The sequence below is a fragment of the Sander vitreus genome, chromosome 24 (genome assembly GCF_031162955.1).
Source record: "Sander vitreus isolate 19-12246 chromosome 24, sanVit1, whole genome shotgun sequence".
Taxonomy (NCBI): Eukaryota; Metazoa; Chordata; class Actinopteri; order Perciformes; family Percidae; genus Sander; species Sander vitreus.
The window spans coordinates 12,420,302-12,440,100 of NC_135878.1; the positions used below are offsets into that span (position 1 = coordinate 12,420,302).

Genomic DNA, 19,799 nt, shown 5'->3' on the forward strand with positions numbered 1-19,799 from the left:
TTCATGTCACCTATACATTAAAACCATTTACAAGGAGGGTGATGATTGAATCTGAATCCAAACAGCTCGACACATCGCCAAATATAGTGCTCAACATACTATAGACCTAGAAACACACAGTATACACACATTTAGACATTTTTTTTTTTTTGGTAAACTGTGTTTTTTGGAATATACAGGGCATTTAGATGGACCGCAGAGACGGATAATATGTGTGGTATCAAAAAGTGGTTCAAAAAGTTTATATGTACATTTTCAACTTTTTTTCTGCAGTGAAAGTAGGTCACCATTGGAATCCAGGGCTGAAACGATTCCTCGAGTAATTTGATTACTAAAAATTACCGATGTAAATTCCTTGGCATTGAAGCTTCATATAATCCATTTAACTATGTATTAACGGTCCACAACCGTGCTTACAGTGTTGTGTGTACAGGTGACATGGCGAATGCATGGCAGGGGTGAGGAAGACACAGGTCAGAGAAAACGACAGAAAGTGTCTAAAGTTTGGGTTCATTTCAAGCTGAAACTAAATGAAAACTCTGCCCGGTGTGTAAAACCAAACCAGCTGACCACGAAAGCCCTGCGTCAATGCATCAGCATCTAAGCAGAAAGCATCCTAATCTAACGTTACCACCTAGTCGACAGAGCGGTCCGGACACATGGTAACTTTATCATTTAACGTAAAATTAATATGATTGCTAGTTGTGATGGGAGCTCAACCGCCAATTCCGGCAGGGGTCCCCTGGTTTCGCATCACCCCGTGGACTTGGCGGATGAGGGAGCTCACACACTGCCGGGACACAGAGCTGGTTAGCTGATTGGGTTAGTTGTTAATTTTAAGAATACTCGACTACTAAAAGAATTTATAGCTGCAGCCCTATTGGAATCCTTTGTAACGAACCAAATTCAAGCTCAGCACAGTTGTTGTTCCCTGTTAGTGGAGACAATAAAACATTTTACAACCATCTTCAGTATAAAGATTTCATCATTCAAGACATCATTCATTTTAATGTCAACCAAGATAAACTGTTAACAGAGAGATTACATGGAAACAAGCTAAAACAGATCTATGTCAATGTCACTCAGTCACCATGGTCTTCACCTTGAATGATGCCGTCTTTCTATCCTCGATATCCATAGCAACAAAGTCATGTGACTGACCTCAGGCTTGGCTCACCTCATCCGAGACTGTGAGTACCATAACTGTGTTCGGGTCTCCACAATAACCAAGCTGTCAATTTGTTGCAGGTGCCTTGTGTCCCTAAGCATTGTACATGGTTTCCGCGCTTTATTTTCCTAGTAAGAACAGACAACTCCACTGTGTACCACATCAATCACCAGAGGGGAACCAGATCCCTTTAGCTGTCTCCAGGTAGCCAGCAAGCTCTTGTGGTGGGCCTTTACCATCTGGTGTCCATCAGAGTAGTGTATGTTCCAGGGGTGAATAATCGGGCCACAGACCTCCTGTCCAGGATGGGCCCCCTTCCACGCAAATGTAGGCTACATCTGGAGGTTGTAGCTTTACTGTGGTCCCGATTTGGCAGAGCTTGGACTGCTATTTTTTGAAATAACTTATTGTGAGAGCTGGTTTTCCCTGAGGGCTCAGGGGGGCTCCCACAGATGCTCTGTTTCAACAGTGGCCGAAAGATTAGTTGTATCTTTCTACCACTGCTTTTGATTCTCCATCTATTCTATTGGTTTCTACCACTCCTCCAGTTGTCCTACAGTTGTCAACTGTGGTTCTTGCCGGTCAGGGCAGATCTCCTTTTACAGGCAGGTGGTCGATTTGGCACCCCAAACCATTAACTCTACTCCCTCTGTAATTGGACAAAGCTGTCATGCAGACCACAGTTAATGCTAGAGCTCCTTCCACACATGCTAACTATAACCGGAAATGATGGATATACTCTAAATGGTGTCAAAGTAAGCAGTTAGACCCAGACACATGCTCTCTCCCCATGGTTTATTGCTTCCTTCAGTTGCTTCTGTGTATGTTGCCATTTCTTGCATTCATAAGGTATTGAGAGGACTTTCAGTTGGGAGACATCCCTTTGTGTCTCAGTTCATTAAAGGTGTATAGCAACTGTGGACATGCAGGACTCTAAGAGGGGAAGTAGACTGACAGATATTGTGTCCACGAAGGTTGTTAAGGACTTACTTTACACACACTCAGTACTTGAGATGGTCACAGTCACAGCTGTTTATATGTTATAGTGAAAAAAGAGCCTTTCTGGGTGGTCGAAACTATTCCCCCACTGGGTTCTACTGTCCTCTCAGCTGCTTGACAGATAGAGAAGAGAAGAGATAGAGGGGACTCTTGCGACTGTGACTAGTCATCCATGGGTGAAGAGCTTGATGATGGTCTTAGTGAGGTTGAAAGAGATCAGAAGTCATGACTAGAACTATGGATCTTTGAAGTCAAACAACGACTGCCATCTCTTGTCACTCACAGCATGCTGGATGCTCTTAAAGAGCCAAGCCTTCTAAGGTCAGTCACATGACTTTGTTGATATAAAGTTCCGAGGGTAGGTAGAAGGATGGCATTAATTTAAGGTGAAGTCCGTGGTGAGGGTCATGAAGATTTATGGTTATAATTCTAACTACAAATTCAGAAAAGGTTCTGTTTTTTAACTTGTCCTTTGTTTTTGTTTTCTTTTATGAAGTTATTTGTAACTTGTATAATGCCATTCATTTGATTCCTTTGATGCTCTTACTTAACTCCCTTTTTCTCCTTCTTCTCTGGTTTGTGTTTGGACACCCTGCTCCTGGAGGCAAGGGAAATGTGGATGTACAGGACTGTCATAATAATGACAGGAAGATAGAATGCTGCTATAGCCGTCCCAAACGTTGCTGCAGGGTTCGAAAGGAACTGTAGAAAGAAAGAAAGCAAGAAAGAAACCCTTCCATGATCTACATAGAATTTCTACACATGTCCATTTGATATATACAGTGAGTTAACAGTTTTGTAGACACACTTGTACAGTCTAATGCAATCCAATACAACATACCTGAAATCAATCCTGTCTTCGTAAACTGTTCATCTTTGAGGTTGTAGTTTTGTAGTAATGTAGTAATTTGTATTGTGCTGCAGTATATTAAAAATGTAATATTTTGCACATCCATAAATATACATTAGAGGTATTAGAGTATTAAGGCTCAAATGCACTGAAAGCGATAACTGACGCATCTCATTTGATGCGCTTCAATTGACGTTCCTCAATTAATGCGCCTCAATTGATCCTCCTATGGCGCATTGCAGGCATCATATTTGACAACACCACAGAATCAGCCGTATCTTAGGAAAGGGCGCTATTTAGGCAAAGGTTTTGTATATTCAATATGCCCCGATCAGTGGTTGCATTAGATAGGGTCATAAAACTTCCATAATAATCTAGCCTACTATTACAGGTCATTTTGCAGTGACAGCCGAGACCACTAAAAACATTGTGCCTAAACAGGCAGGTATGCTGTCTATACTTGCTTGTCCTTCATTATCCACAGCATCAATCCCTCCTTATTTCACCTCGTCTATGAACGTCATCACAATTATTGGACTTTTGAAAGAAACAATCGGACACTCAGCTGCCGTGACATTTTACAATGGTATGGAGGCGCACCACCGCTGCAGAACTATGAACGCAATTCACACGTTCATTAATATCCTCTGCTCTCATATTTCACTGTAAAAAAAATATAAATAGAAGACTGTTTGTAGAGCTGATCTCTTTGGGGCATATGCACCACTATCGCACTGCTCTCACTCATTTATTATAGTGGAAGCGGTTGTAGCTCTGCAAATGGGCCACATATTACGTCCCTATTCATTTTCTATACATTTCTATTTGAGTAGCTTACAACATTACATTAGACAGGAGGACAACTGTTAAGTGCATACCTCCGCACAATAGGCTATACTGCAAATGAACACTGACCTCAGTCAGACAGTGAGGCAGAGAGTAGAGACAAAGAGGCGGATGTGTAGCGAGAGCGATCAACAGTTTTGGGCAGTAAGGCGCCTGAATATATCAGATGGTCAATCTCCCACCTGTAGGCAGACTCATCTCCCCCCCCCCCTTAATTGGACTCATCTCTGGCAGGGATGAGTCTGCCTACAGGTGTAAGATTGACCATCGGTTGACCTGGTGCAGTCAGTAAAACTTGGAGCTAAACGCTCTGAAGACAGTGGAGATGGTTGTGGATTTCCGGAAGGACACAGCCCCCATCACCCTGGGTGAGTCCTTCCGCTTCCTGTACTCCTATCATCTCCCAGGACTTCAAGTCCCTTATCAAAAAAGCCCAACAGAGTATGTACTTCCTGTGGCAACCTGTCAAAGACAGTGCACTTCTATAACACCATCATTGAGTCCATCCTCACCTGTTCCATTACCATCTGGTACGCCGCTGCCACTGCCAAGGACAAAGGCAAATTGCAGCGTATCATCAGCTCTGCTAAAAAGGTAATTGGCTGCAATCTGCCGTCTCTCCAGGACCTGTACGCCTCCAGGACACTGAGGTGGGCAGGAAAGATTTTAGCCGATCCCTCTCACCCCGGACACAAACAGTTTGAACCCCTTCCCTCTGGCAGGAGGTTGCTGTCCATCAGGACCAAAACCTCACGCCACAAAAACTTTGTTTCTTCCCCTTTGCAGCCAGCCTCATTTACAAGGCCCCGGACACCTTAACCCCTCCACCCCTCTCTGTCCAGGATCAGTTAAGTTGTATTTACTGTACCTGAATATAGCACTCTCCAGGTGGCACTGTTCGCTGTCCAACGATGAACTGCCAGAACAAGATGGCGGGAGCCCACAAGATGAACGACAGGATCCATGCTGCCGCGATCATTAACCCTGCCATCTTCGTTGTCCTCCTTGTCGGATATGTGAGGGGTTTTGTCACGCAGAAATAGCGATCAAAGCTGATGATCAATAAATTCATCACTGAAGCGTTTGAGACAACATAATCTAAAGCTAGCCACAAGTCACATACCACCGGCCCAAGCGGCCAGTAGCCAACGATAATGTAGACTGTGTACAAATTCATGCTGAAAGCACCGATTATCAAGTCGGCGCATGCTAATGAAAATAAGAAATAGTTATTGACAGTTTGTAGGTGGCGGTTTACTTTGATGGACAGCATGACTAAAATATTTCCTGTGACAGTCACAAAACTCAGAGATCCTGTAACCAAGGCAATAAAAAACATCTCCAGAGCTTTATATGGACTTCCTGCCCCAACTCCTTCGTCCACAGGAGAACAGAATGTTGAATCATTGGAGGACGTATTGCAGGAGGTGTTGGAGAACAGGTCAGCTGATTGGATGATTGATGACCCTGAAAGAAGAAACGGAGAGATAAGAAGACACACAAAGGGGTGTACATTATCATCATAGTGGCTGATGACCTGTAGAATAGCTCTAAATTTGAAATAACTGAAAAAGGATTTCTTTTTTATCCAAGAAACATTTCTGCTGATGTAGTAGTCGGGTTGGTACCAAATAAACATATAGGAGGAAGGTGTCTAACCTTGTGAGCTGTTGCAGTGATAATAACCCTTAGCTTTACATTTTGAAAACCATAGGGATAATGATAGGCTTTTTGAAATTTCCAGGAAAACAGGAATGTGAAAAACCTAGAATTTCTTGGCACTAGAATATTTGCTAACCTTAATTAGCAATGTTTAGAAATGGTTTAAAGCTGGCTCATCAGAGATTGTATTTTTCTAAGAAGCTCAAACATCTGGAGTTTGAAAATGAGTTATGCTTAACCCTTTCTCTACTGCCGCCACAGCTCAACTGGGGATGCTTTCTAGCAGCACACTCATGTGGTTGTACTGGCCCTCCCCCAACCACTTTGCATTCAACTCACTAAGTAAGGGGAGGTGAAAAATGCTGAATTTTGCAGATGTGAAATAGTCACTTCTGGCAGAATAATTACTAGAGAGACATTTCATTGACAATGGTTTCTATTCCGTCATGAATGCATATAGTTTAGAGAATATGGGTGCCAGCATGCTAACTACAGAAAAACTATTGACTTTTCATGTGGCTGGTATACCTGCACTGAGATGTGATCTTGTGCTGCACACAGCATCATTTTTAGTTTTCATCATTTTAGCAGCCTCATGAGCTGTCTGTTTCTTCTAACATTCCCTCCTATCATTAAAACTGAAACGCCTACGAAAGGTGGCCAACATATTCAGGTCTTGTTATGTAGGAGTATATACTTTTCACCAGACAATAGGTGCTAATGCCATTGACAAATAGATTGCATTTCCCTTAACTGCTTCACAATAAAAGCCACGCGGTCTTCTTCCAATGCACAACTTCTAATAGCAACAGGAAATGGTGCTGCTCCGTCACATTAAAACAACTCCCTAACAGTTCCAATATGTTCGTAGAACAGTAACCACCGTAATCAGCGATGCTTATATCTGTTAGATGACGGAGTAACCAAACAGCAGATATTTCAACCCGTTCTCACTCCCAACTTGTCAAATGCGGCAGCTTGGTCAGTGGCCCTCAGTTTTTGATGCCCATGCACAAGGCACCCTTTAGCGTCTGTATGAGATGCACTGGGCTTTCAACTAAAGAGTGAGGAAGTCCACTTAGGGAGGATAATAATCAGTGGCGGATCTAGAAAATTTTACATGGGGTGGCAAAGGGGTAGCGAGAGATCTTGGCAGGATGGCAGGGGAAGACGGTACGTGGGAACCCCCATATGTAAACGCACTGCTATGTCCTGCAACACCCTGCTAAGCCCTGAACTGCTACAACTATTATTTCTAGTCATAGTTCCATTATCTTCATTGTTACTATAATTGCCACCGTTCATCATACCAACTGCTATAATTATTTAGAATCATAATTCTCTATATCTGAATCTGTCTCTGTGTCCCAACCGGCAGCGGCAGGTGGCTGCCCACCAAGTGCCTGGGTCTGTCTGACGTTTCTGCCCAAAAGGAAGTTTTTCCTCACCACTGTTGCACCAAATGCTTGCTCTTGGGGGAATTGTTGGGTCTTTGTAAATAATAGAGTGTGGACTAGACCTACTCTATCTGTAAAGTGTCTTGAGAAGAGTGAATTCTTGTTACGTTCTTACATTTAGCTGACATTGAATTAAATGGCTTGATCATATTTACTGATACAGACAAATAGAACAGAACATAGAACAGAATGTCTCTTATTTTATCAGTAATTATGATCAAACAAAAGGTCAAACAAATGCTATGATAGAGAAACTGTAAAACATCATTAGATAATCTATGTATATATGTAAATCTTTACATATCTAACCCTATAACATATATAACAATATAAATAGCTCAAAACTGAAAAAAATGTCATTTTACTGAGTGACATGACATGTTATGCTACTGTACTGCAATTTATATGGAAGGATAATACAAACATACCATGTGGTCCATGGGTATGGCAGGCCTCTTCCTCCCCTGTCATCTTTCTGCCTCCTCCTGATCACTCCCTACCGCTGTCCCTCTCTCTGAATCTGCAGCCTCCTCTTCATCCCTCACAGTCAATTCTTCCTTTCCCTCTTCTCTTTCACTTATTTCTGCATCTCCTTCTGTGGTCTTCTCCTGCTCTGACCCGCTTGGTCTCTCCAGTTTACTGCCTTCTCCTTCTTCATTTCCCTCCTTCTCTTCCTCCCGCGCACTACTCTGAATTTTCTTGGCTGGCAATATCCCCACTTTTAAGCTTCAGCCAATATCTCCAGCTACTCTGGCCTGCAAACTTCAAGATGGGAAAAGCTCTGGTTATCCTAAAAGATGTCACCTGTTTTAATCTGTGCAGCCTTATTGCCGTGATATGTGAGAGGAAGTGGGTTTTATAGTACTCCTTAACTAATCACATACTGTACAAATGATCGGTCTCAGCAAGCACTGTGTAGTGTGTTGTAACATAATGCCACCGACCCTCTGTAAACGTTATGAATTCAAACATGCCAGTTTGTAATATTTTGTATTATGCTCAGAGGCGGCACCAGGGAGGTACTAGGGGGTGCTGTAGCTACCCCTAGGATTGCCATAGCACCCCCTTAGCACCACCAAGAAATTGCTGTGGTTGATTTATAAATAAATAAAAAATTGTTAATGTGTAAATAGTATAATTTATATTTGAAAAGTGAATAAATACATTAATAAAACAAACCGATTATTTTGAGGCTAAAAAACACAGGTGATCGTATTCGGCCAAAGGGGGCAGCACACATTGAACTTTTGACCTTACTTCCGCAGTAACGTATTCACAAAGAAGAAGAAATGCTCGATATCTGGAGCCGTTAGGATTAGAGAAGTGAGTCTAACGCTAGCAATGGATAGTTTTTTTTACTCCCTCAACGTCAAGGTGTGGAGACTTTATCAAAATCTGTAAATGAGACTGAAAGATATGGTGAACTTGTCACCAACAGGGACGAAGAAAAGCGGCCGGAGGAAGGTGATCTGACCACGGCTGTGATTGCTGCTGAGGATGCTTAACGTCACAGAAAATGTGTTCGCCCTCAGTGGCTTATTTAGATATATTAAGTCACTATAGATATGACTTGATATGATATTTTGACCATACGTGCAAGTGTGAAAACTGTGTGAGGATACAATCAATCTCTCTCGTTCGCTCGCTTAGTAAACCGCGGCGGAGGTGGGTGGGCATCTGCGTGAGTGTGTGTAACGTTAGCCTATTTGTGTCAAGGAAAACTCAAAATTTCAGAGCACCCTCACTGAAAAGTCCAGCAACCCCAAAGCACCAGCAAAAGAACATCTCTGGCGCCGCCACTGATTATGCTGTTCTTGTCTTTACTAAAATCAAAACTAATCAAAGGGCAGAATGCTCTTACAAGTCACGAGGGGGCGATTTGACTTTTGGCTAACATAATAGACGCACTATTGTTGATGCTGACTCGCCTTTAGCATACATTACATTTATTACAAATTTAACTTTAAATTAAACGTGTGTTTAAACTTCCCCTGGGGAAACTGACTTCACCTTCAGAGGTTCGGGTGGCAGCTCAGTCGCTCCAGTCTTTGCCGGGATGCAGGGCCACCACAACGCAGCAGACTCGCTGTGTGCGAGCCAGACTGTGCGAACGCTGCTCTGCGCGGTTGATGCAAATCAATAATCGTGAATATTGTCCAATCTGTTTGCTGTGAATGTACTCTGATCACAGTGCATTGTTGATATGTTGTGTTGAATATTGCAGCTAGCTTGTTAAAACTGTAATTGCTACCTGCTAACTCCCCTTTCACGAAGTTGTAGTTATTGTACTGAGTGAGATAAACAGGTTTTTCAAAGTGTCTTTCTTTCGCTAAGGGACTTTCTTTCCTCTTTCACTAACACACACACACACACACACACACACACACACACACACACGCACACATGTACGGACATACACAGGCCCAAGTGAACAGCTGGCCAACTGCGAGTCACGTACGTCGAATAGCTACACAGCTAGCACATAGCGAAGTAGCTAGTGTGTCCCTCTTTGTCAGCAACACGTTAGTTTGAGAGCTAACTGACTAGCTTAGTCACGTGGCGTTTCAACGCAGCCCGCTTGAGGCTAAATAGCTTTTGTACAGCTAACACATAGCCTAGCTTCAATGAGCGTCACCCCCGGGTTGCGTCACCCCCCCCTCCTCCTCGCACTCTCTCTCTCTCACACACACACACACACACACACACACACACACACACACACACACACAGATCACGTCACATGCTGGTTTGTTTTTGCTTTGTTTTGTTGTAGTTTAAAAGAAGGTATATTGGTTTTAATTGATCAAATGATTATTGATTGGCCATTGATGATTTTGAAGTTAATAAATTCTACTATATTTTAAATAGCAGTTGTCTGTGATTATTTGTGTACTTATTGTAATAACCAGCTGGTTAAACAGGTCGTTGCTTGAATTCACCATTCCCTTTGTTCCTTTAGAATATACCTGATAAATTAATCCAATTAATTCAGATCGGTATTTTAAAGGGAACACCACCGAAATGAGACTGTTTCACAGTTTGATTATTGGTCCCTGAGTTCCAGGGTGGTGCCCCGTTTTGATTGTTTGTTGATTTGATAAAGTTATTAATAACCATATTCATAACTTTATTAATATTGATAAAACATCTTTGATAATTTGCCAATAATTGGATCTGTACACCTACGACAACCAACAGTAGTCCACTCAAACGGACAGAACTATTACCATTAAAAAGCATGCTCAAGGGCCTCTAAGCAGTCTTCGAGGGGCTCACATCAGGATCACTGGCTTGTGCTGCTTTTACAATGTCAAGCGCCAGGCCTCTAAGACTTTCCATCAGTCTCCGCCTCTTCTCTTTGCAAGAGCAGTCACTCTCTTCTACCATGAGCCGTGCTTAACCCAACCAGTGGTCATACTGCTCTTCTCCAGCTGGAACCCAGAGAAAGTTCGTAGGCGGCGATAGCTTCCATGCTCACTTAAGGACTTCGACGTCTTGTCAAGTAAATCACTCACAGCTCGCAGAATGGCCTCTGTTGACTTTGCAGCAGCCTCATCTTCAGGAAACAATGTCTTCAACATGCGTACCTGGAACTTGTTGCGATCTAGACATCTGAAATTGTGTACTGGCTCGTGTAGCTTCATCTGCTATGATAACAGACCACGGTCCTCCACCATCAATAGAGTAGCCTACTTCCTTGTTTATTGCTGCATTTGCAATGAATTAAATGCAGAGGAGAATGAAAACACAAGAGCGCCTGTCTCCACAAAATCATCTGTTTGATGGTTATTTATTTGTGCTTTAGAACGTAATCGCTCTGAAACAATCATAAAATAAAATTTGTATTTCTCTCATTCACAGCTCCGCAACGCTCTCTCTCTCTCTCTCTCTCTCTCTCTCTCTCTCTCTCTCTCTCTCTGCAGCCAGTAGATATTTCTCAGGCTGTAACTGAGAGAATCAAAGCTCAGAGGCGATTGGCTGAGAACCCCTATGATGTCAATGCCATCTGCATGCTCAGCCGGGCACAAGAGCAGGTATAGTACCCATGCTTTAAGAATTAGTATTAGTACAGACACTTAGAAAATTACATATGTAGATAATGAATACATTTACCCGACTAAGAGTCTGCCACCACGCTCTCTCTCTCTCTTCTCTTGCCGAGCTCGCAGCAACGAGCCTGCTGTAAAATAAGGCATTCAAGTACAAAACACTAGTTCTGGTGGTGTATAGCTGGATTGGAGTACACAACAACAAAAGCTGTTCACTTCATGTTGTGTAACCCCCGCCCATTTCTAGCGTGTGAGGATATTGGTATGCATCATTTCCAGGTCATATCTGAATTGTAATGACCAGGAATCAACCTGTGTTGACTGGCCTGGTTGGAATTGACCAAAAATGGGTTGAACCCGGGTCAGATAACCCTGGTTCCACCCAGGTAATTAGTAGAGGTAAAAGTAAGTAAGTAGCATACAGCACAACTGTACAGCACCATGCCACGGAGAAAAAACTGAACGCAACTGCTAAAAAATGACTCAAGGTAGATGAACGATCAGTGTTGTGTATTAGATCCGTGGTTGACATACACCTGATGGATCGTGGGTAACTTTAGTTTCCGTTTATGGTCTGGTACAGCCATGTTGCTGTAAAGACATGCTGTTGGGCTAATAAACTGTTATTATTCAGTCGTAGTCCGGGTTATCATTGTTATATCTAGTTACATGAAACAGTGAAGAATATAACAATTAGTCTTTTACATCATTTATTAACACAACACCTACTTTGAACAGTGAAATCCAAAAAAGATTATTTTTTGATTTAGTGTAACATGACTCAGAAAATACATAATGTGGGAAAACGTGGTTCACTGACGATAGCTGCAGTTTATACCACTGAATAAGCCTGACTGAAGTTCCTAGACATGAGTCATGTGTTTGTGCAGATGATTTCAACTTTGCTAACTTGCTATAAAATGAGCTTCAGCTTAACCCTCTCACTCAGCAGAGAAGCTGTTTCTCAGAGATTCTAAAGTCATCATTTAGAGTCCCTTCTCTCCCCGCCACAGTCTATTTGAAAGGCTATGGTACAAACCAATGAATTTCAGTGCATTTACAGAGCAAATATGTTCACACTGGACAGTTGGGTCTACTTTAAGCCCCCAGCCTCTGAACTAGGCCCGATCAACAGTCTCTTCACCAGCTGACAGGTGCATGTTCCTGCCTACTAGAAAGGTTGCTGCGGACTACACTTCAGAACCATGGAGTACACCAGCAACTTCTCAACATGCTCAAAGGGTTTTCATGGAGATTCCACATCTACTTGTATGTGTTGGCTTATGTCCAAGAAGGTACTGTAGGTAGGTTTATTGTTTAGAACGGAGAAAATCCAAGTAGACCATGCACAATATAAAGGAAAGAAATTCAAGAATAGACAGACAAAAGATTATGCGGTGAAAGGGAGGAACATTTTCAGAAAAGAGAAATGTTTTGGTAGTAACCTGACGCCCCAGATGGTTTTTTTTTAACACAGAACCATCTAAAAAGCTGCCATTGGAAATTGTTTAGAAAAGGGTGGCATGTGAGTCAACCATCTTTTTTATCATATCCGCCATTGTTGTTTTAAACAGTCGCGGCCGTCACATACGCCTAAACCTCGCCCGTAGCTGCCAGCAGCTCCTTACTGGACGCTGATTGGTTTGGTCTGCTTTTGTTCGGACACAAACACATTCACTTGAAGCCTGACAAGATGGATTTTCGTGTGATATGTGATCCCACGATTCTCTCGTGATCTTGTAATATTGTGAAAATCCAGCTGCCGGTCAAGGTAACGGCATCAGGTCCGTGAACTCAAGAGCAACAATGGGCAATTAAACTAGGACAATTTATTCTTTTTAAGATCCCCTTTGAGCCGAGTCTAACAAAAACATGTAATTCCTTTTAAAGGGAACTATTCTAAAGTTTTCAATTGTATGCCCCATGTTCTCAATAGATGCAATATGTAATAAAAATGAGAGATGTTCCGTAACCATATTTTTCTTTTCTGATACCTGAACTTGGTATCGGAGTACCGATCCGATACCAGTGCGAAATATATATATATATATATAGAGGGGCGCCGTATAGGGGGGAAAACTTAGGACAATTCCAAGGGCCCATGACTGAGGCTTAGCCTTATGCACAGCGCGTACACTATGCTTGTTACACACACACAGGGAAGCGCAGCAGCACACAAATATGCAAAAGATTACAAATAAAAATAGTATTGGTTACGGTGCAAATCCGCCATCATAATAGCAATGCGCCAAGGTACAAACGCGCCTGGCTTCTAAAGGGAATGGGAGATGACACTCTGTTTGGTTTAGTGCATGTTACGCCTAAAACACACCTATGAATTAATGAAGACACTAAGTACAACCCTTTTGAACCATGCGCCCGGGGAAAAGACCCTTTTCTCCGCCGTCAAACTAGCAAAAGTGGATTTGGACACGCCCTAAACGCACCTGCGCCGTGCGCTTCACACCGTGTGCTTAGATCGTTAAAATAGGACCCTTGAAGTCCACTGGTTTGGTCTCCACCAAGTCCTGGGATGAGATTTTGTCTGTCTGCCATTTGGTCTGCATGGGTTAATATTAGGGCTGTCAAACGATTACATTTTCTTAATCGCGATTAATCGTTGAATTTCTATAGTTAATCGCGATTAATCGCATGTATTATCACATAATTAAAATTCTATTATTTTGCATTTCAGAACTGTTTTTAAGTACATATTAACAATGGAAAGCAATTCTTACCAGTGTATCTTGATTGGGAATCAAATGAATGCAAAGAAAATGACTTTATGAACTTGATTTTAAGATTTGTATTTGTTTATTATATATTTAATCTAGTCACACATTTGAATCTAGAGTCAATATTAGGGTTGGGTATTGTTTGGTTTGGATACCGGTGCTACAGCGGTACTTTTAAAACAGTACCCTAATGGTACCTGAACTGAACTGATACTTTTTAAGAAAGTAAAAAAAAAAAGGGTACTAAACAGTTGGCCACATTAAAGAATGGCTTGTTTATTGCTAAGCCATATCTTCAAAATTAAATGTTTAATAATAATCTAATCACTATAACAATAACTTATTTCACTAGTAAATAGCTGTTGAATGACAAAAACAACCACCAGATGGGAAAAGGGCATTTAACAACAACTTTGAATGCACCACGAGCTTGTAAATTACCAGTTTCTTTGAACGCACCGTCTGTGTTTTTCCGACAACAGCAGCTGCAGATTGTTACATCCCGGTGTCGGAATCCTCTACAGTGAAATACAGACAAACTTTACACCGTTTACCGTTAGCTGTCAGCACTGTATCCGTGTTTAATCCAGCTACTAGCTAGCGGTAGGCTAACGTTAGCTGCTGTCGAGTATAGTGTTAACTAGCGTCACGTGCAGCAATGTTTCTGTTGCCTGTAAGGTCTGTTTCAGAGCATCAGAGAGAAGCGCAGACATATCAGTGGCACCAGAATGAGGCACCTAAATCCTGCAGCAGCAGGATGTGTTACGAGGAAGTACGGCAAAATAGTAGCCTGTTAGGCACGACGCAAAGCCGAGTGAAGTGAAAATAAATTAATAAATGGCGGCATGCGATTAATACGATTAAAAAAAATGCAATTATGCTCAGCCCTTAATCGCATCGCGATTAACGCGTTAATGCTGACAGCCCTAGTTAATACTAAATGGACGTAAGTGAGAAACTGTTTTTATGTCAAAATGTTTTTTTTGTAATGTGGCCTTCACACTCTACTTGAATAAATGAATGTTTTAAATTGTTTTTAACTGCTCGTTAATGTTTTTTTATGTAAACACTTTGAATGAACTTGTTGCTGAAATGTGCTATATAAATAAAGCTGCCTTGCCTTACTTCAATAAGATACCTTTAGCAAGGCACTGGACCCCCAAATGTTCCAATGATTAAAGAACCTTGAAAGTATGGAGGAACAAAGGGGATAAACACAAAACAGAGTTGTATGTAAAAAGTTTCTACTGGGCGTTAGGCTGTTTTTTAATAAGCACACTATGGAGATCTAAAGAAAATGCTGCTGTTTACCTGACGGTTAATGAGCTGATAATGTATGGAACACAGAGAAGAGATGTTCACAACTCAGGGATAGAAAGAGTCGGACCAGATGTAATGCAAGCGCTAATAAGACATAATCATCATGTTCACATGCATGCACACTGTACAAACACACATTCCCAACCACAGATATACACAGCATACATTATTACAGAAACTAATTAAGTGTAGCCCTGAATAGTGTCTGTTGTTTTGGTCCCTTTTTCCAGTTACTTACTTAAAGCCACACTAACTGATTTTTTGGATGCTGAGGAGCAGAACTCTGGACTGTCAGCCCTGACACATTACAACACTGAAGTGGTTTTTGTGCACCTGATTATGTATTTAAAATCCAATAATCACTTTCCATATGGTTTGGTCTCCACCAAGTCATGAAAAAGACTGTCTGATGTTTGGTGCTGGGAAGTGTCAGGTTCATGAAACTGAACCATACAGTAAATGAACAAGATGTTTCACCAAAACAATAAACTGCAGGATTAAAAAAAAAAGCTTAAAGTGGCCATATTATGCTCATTTTCAGGTACATAATTGTATTTTGAGGTTGTACCAGAATAGGTTTACATGGTTTAATTTAAAAAAAAAAACACCATATTTTTGTTGTACTGCACATTGCTGCAGTTCCTATTTTCACCCTGTGTTCAGGTCTCTGTTTTAGCTACAGAGTGAGACCTCTCACTGCTGTAACATCTTTGTTGGCAGTCGCACATGCGCAGTAGCTAGGTAAGGATCACATCATCTAGCTAGCTGTTTGTTTCTACAACTTCAGTCAGTACGAGGCAGGATTAGCAGGGAGACTTCTAAACAAGGGCACACTTCCAACTTTGCGTGGAATACCTGCAGAATAGGGACACGTAAGTAGTTCTTTTGTAGAGTATGGTGAACTAGTGTGTGTTTTAGCAGTGTTTTGCCATTCAGAACGAGCTAGCATGCTAGCGGTATCATGATACTGCTATCATGCTACCGCTAGCATGCTACGGTTAGCCACCTCGTTTCGGCTAGTGACGTAAAAAGCCCTGCCGATTTTGAACAGCTCACACAAGGCAGGACACATTCAGAAACCCGTATCTCACTCAAAACAGCATGGATGTTTTTTTTTCCAAGTTTGTATGCGTGTGGAAGCACCAGAGACACAAAATAACACCCCAAATCCCCAAAAAAGTCAGTTTTTTTTCATAATATGGGCACTTTAATTAAGCAATAACTAGGACTCTTCTCCCATTCTATAGTGATTTGATATAATGATAACTTAAACAAGACTCTACAGCCATGCTAGCAGCTCTGTGAGGCTGTACTTTGGCACCCTTGTACTTTGAGCAAAATGCTAACATCAGTATGCTCACAATGACAATGTTGACACGTTCGATATTTAGCAGACATACAGTAATGTTTAGCTGTTTAGCTTCGCATGTTAACTTGCTAAACCTGAAAAAAATATACGTGTTGCTCTGATTGAGGACATTTTTGTTTGTGTTAGAGAGATGCGAATAACTTTTCCTGCATTTATATTAATTATTATTATTATTATTATTAATAATTATTAAAATCTTTGATACATAAAATAGTTATACAATACATGTATATTAATTGTGCTGACATTCTTTTACATTTTACTAGAATAAAAGATTATGAAAATAATTAAGAAATGTTTTTTTAGGGTCAGGATATTATTAGGTGGCCTTTGAGAGATATTGAGCAAATTATGTTCGGAACCATCTACCGTTTTTGTGCATCATTCAGTGTCATTTGTTTATGTAATACTCTAGTCACTACACTCTCATAATCTCTAAAATCATCCATGGACGATTTTAATTTTATAGAAACAGTAAAACAATAAGGTATACAAAAATGTAGGTAGTTACTAAGGAACGAATGAGGAACGACTGGTTAGTTAATGAGAAGTTCCTGCCTGACTGGGATTCAAGCACTAATGATTAGTTACTGGTAAACAGACTGGTAGATACAGTATAAATGGTAACACTGTAATAATGCTACATTAATTATCATGAAATCATGCATGACTATGCATGAAAAATCATGAATTCATTCATGTAGTACTTCATGAACTATCAGTAATGTAAAAGGATTAATAGTATCTCATGCATGACTTAATGCAGGAACAATGCGTTAATTAATGCATCAACTGAGGCATTTCAATCATCATGAGTTCTGATTTATTAATGATGTTCATGTCTTCTTCATCTGTAAATCTGTAGTTAAAGTGACAGGCTAAATAAACTGAATCGTAGTGTTGTAATCATGATTAACTAAACATTACTTCTTCATTACTTCAAATAAAGCGCTGACCTGGTCCATCTTTAATATTGATAAATAACATACGATTAATGGTGGCACATGCAGCAATCATCTTTGTGAAAAAAACTTCTTTTCAACCCGATTTTCCTATGTTTTTGTGTCTAAGTGACTGATTCATTGCTACAATGTGAGTTTATAGGGCAATTTTCCAGCTTGTATTTACCTTAACAAAAGTGCTGGTTTTGCCACTGACAGGTTCAGATTAATATTCTAAGTGTCTGACAACATTATGGAAAGGATTACTAAGGAGGATGACTTTTATAATAAAGAGTAAGATCCTTTTTTTAAACATAAAAACATCCGCAATATGGCGTTCGCTAAACCCACCAGACTCCATGTAAATAAACAGTAGTTTTAACATGGTAAAATACACTTCATTCAAAGTCGACAGAAACAGAATAAAACTATGAAAAGACGTTTTGGGTCGTCTTTCCACTATTCCAATCATTACAAAGCTCCTCAATAGACGGCAATATGTCTGATATTTTCTTATATTTATTTATCTTCTTTTTTTCTGAGTAAAAGGGCCAAAAAAAAAGAGCTCTAAAAAGGCATTTCAATTCAAATCTATCTCAAGAACACACCCATGCACACAGAAGACTTGTCTTAGATCCTCTATAAAATATACAACACAGGCTGATGAGAGGAATTACTATTGATTTCATCACCATCAGCTTACACACTCATATATACATGAACAGCATTCCAGCAACAAGGCTCTAGTCAGCACGCTGTTGCAACATTTATATCTCTCTAACAGACAACTAGCAGTCAGCATCCTATTGAAATATTTTAAAATCAAAATAATATTAAATTATTATTATTGTTATATAGATGTTCGCCTGTTTCATTCCTCATTTACCTACTCTACCTTTTTCACCTACCTGCTCTCAAAATGTGTAAAATTGCAAAACCATGAACATTGTGATGCATTTAAAGAATCCTGTAAGAAATACTGTTCAACCTTTTGATTGTTGACATCCTGTTACAGCAAGGTTGATTTAACTGTACAGTACATTATGGATCGAGACTATAGATTGCCTTGGTGTGACTTGGCTCGGATATGTTTTGAGGTGTTGGGAACATGTATGCTCTATAATTATCCCCTGTCACTTTTTCCTTATCTCCTCCCCACGATCTACCCAGAGAAGGAAGAGGTGAGCAATGGGGTGATCTTCTTCTCATACCTCGAAGCTGAAATCCAAATAAACACGTTCAATTTTGAAAAGAAGCAGAGTGAAAAAAGGGAGATATTCAAAATGGTCCTTAGGGAAGGAAGCTGGTCTAGCAGTTTTCCAGCAAATAAGCCCCGGTTGGGCCGCTTTTGTTGTTTTGTTGTTAAGTGTGGACTAGAGCAAACCAACCCTAACGCACAGGTCCCATTGCAGAGCCCACAGCATCATCCTGATTTATGGTGCTTTGTGGTTTTTTTGTGCGCAGGCCTCACTAAGCCGTAAAGACCAGTTATGCTTGTTATGTCAAGATCGCAAACAAATCGTTTTTCTGCTAGCACCAGAAAAGAAAAAATTAATATAATCATTCACACCAATTAACCAAATAAATGGAATATGGAAAGTCTCTAGTCACATAGCCTATTATAACTTTGCTTTATGTACTGTATGTAGCTTTGATCTTTATTGGTTAAGATAATATTGTACTCATTGTACCAAATTAACGGCCGAGAATTGGGATTGCCACAACAAAGTCCAACGCAAGACACACGAGCAAACAGACAGATTACCCCCCAGATTATCTAAACCACTTTACTGGAATACTGTAATAACACAACAGTAATAATCCCTTAATGCACAGGAAAACGTAAAATGTATGGTAAATCGAAGATTAGCCAGGAAGTCGCTCTCTACGTTGTAATGGCTAGGTCTATCCATTACTATGGTATTCAGAGTTTGAACTTACAATCTTGGGAGTTTGGTACTATAAAATAAAAAAAAAGTATTATTATTATTATTATTATACACATGTGGTGGTAATGTCCCAAGATATGCAGCAACGCACCAACAAAGGCAACAAATTGGGAAGAGCTAGTAAGCTAAACAAGGATGTTAACAATGCAGGATTTAAAGTAACACCAAATGTAAACATAACTTTTGTTTGTTTACAAGAAAACTCCACAGCGTACCTCTAAATGCACGTTATAGACAACCCGTTCACATTCCCAGTTTGTTAAATACTGACGCTTGGTCAGTGGCTGTATATGGCTGTATTGTATCTATGGCTGTATATTCACGAGTGAATAGCTAAACAGCTAGCCCATAGCAAAGTAGCTAGTGTGTCCCTCGTTGGCAGCTAACACATAGCCCGGCTCAAACGAGCTAACGGCTAATCCAGGGCGTAGCCTAGCAACCCCCGGGTTAGTCA

The 19,799-nt window shown here is 40.7% G+C and overlaps 1 protein-coding gene across 1 annotated transcript in view; it reads right to left on the reverse strand.

The window, feature by feature from the left end:
• The window catches only part of LOC144512896 (muscarinic acetylcholine receptor M4-like), a 50,272-nt gene that overhangs the window by 14,067 nt on the left and 16,406 nt on the right, over positions 1–19,799 (reverse strand). The window contains exons 2-3 of the mRNA XM_078243865.1: positions 4,732–5,330; positions 2,715–2,869 (exon numbers count right to left, since the gene is read on the reverse strand). Of these exons, the coding sequence (XP_078099991.1) occupies positions 2,715–2,869; positions 4,732–5,330 (754 nt within the window). The remainder of the gene's footprint in view (positions 1–2,714; positions 2,870–4,731; positions 5,331–19,799) is intronic.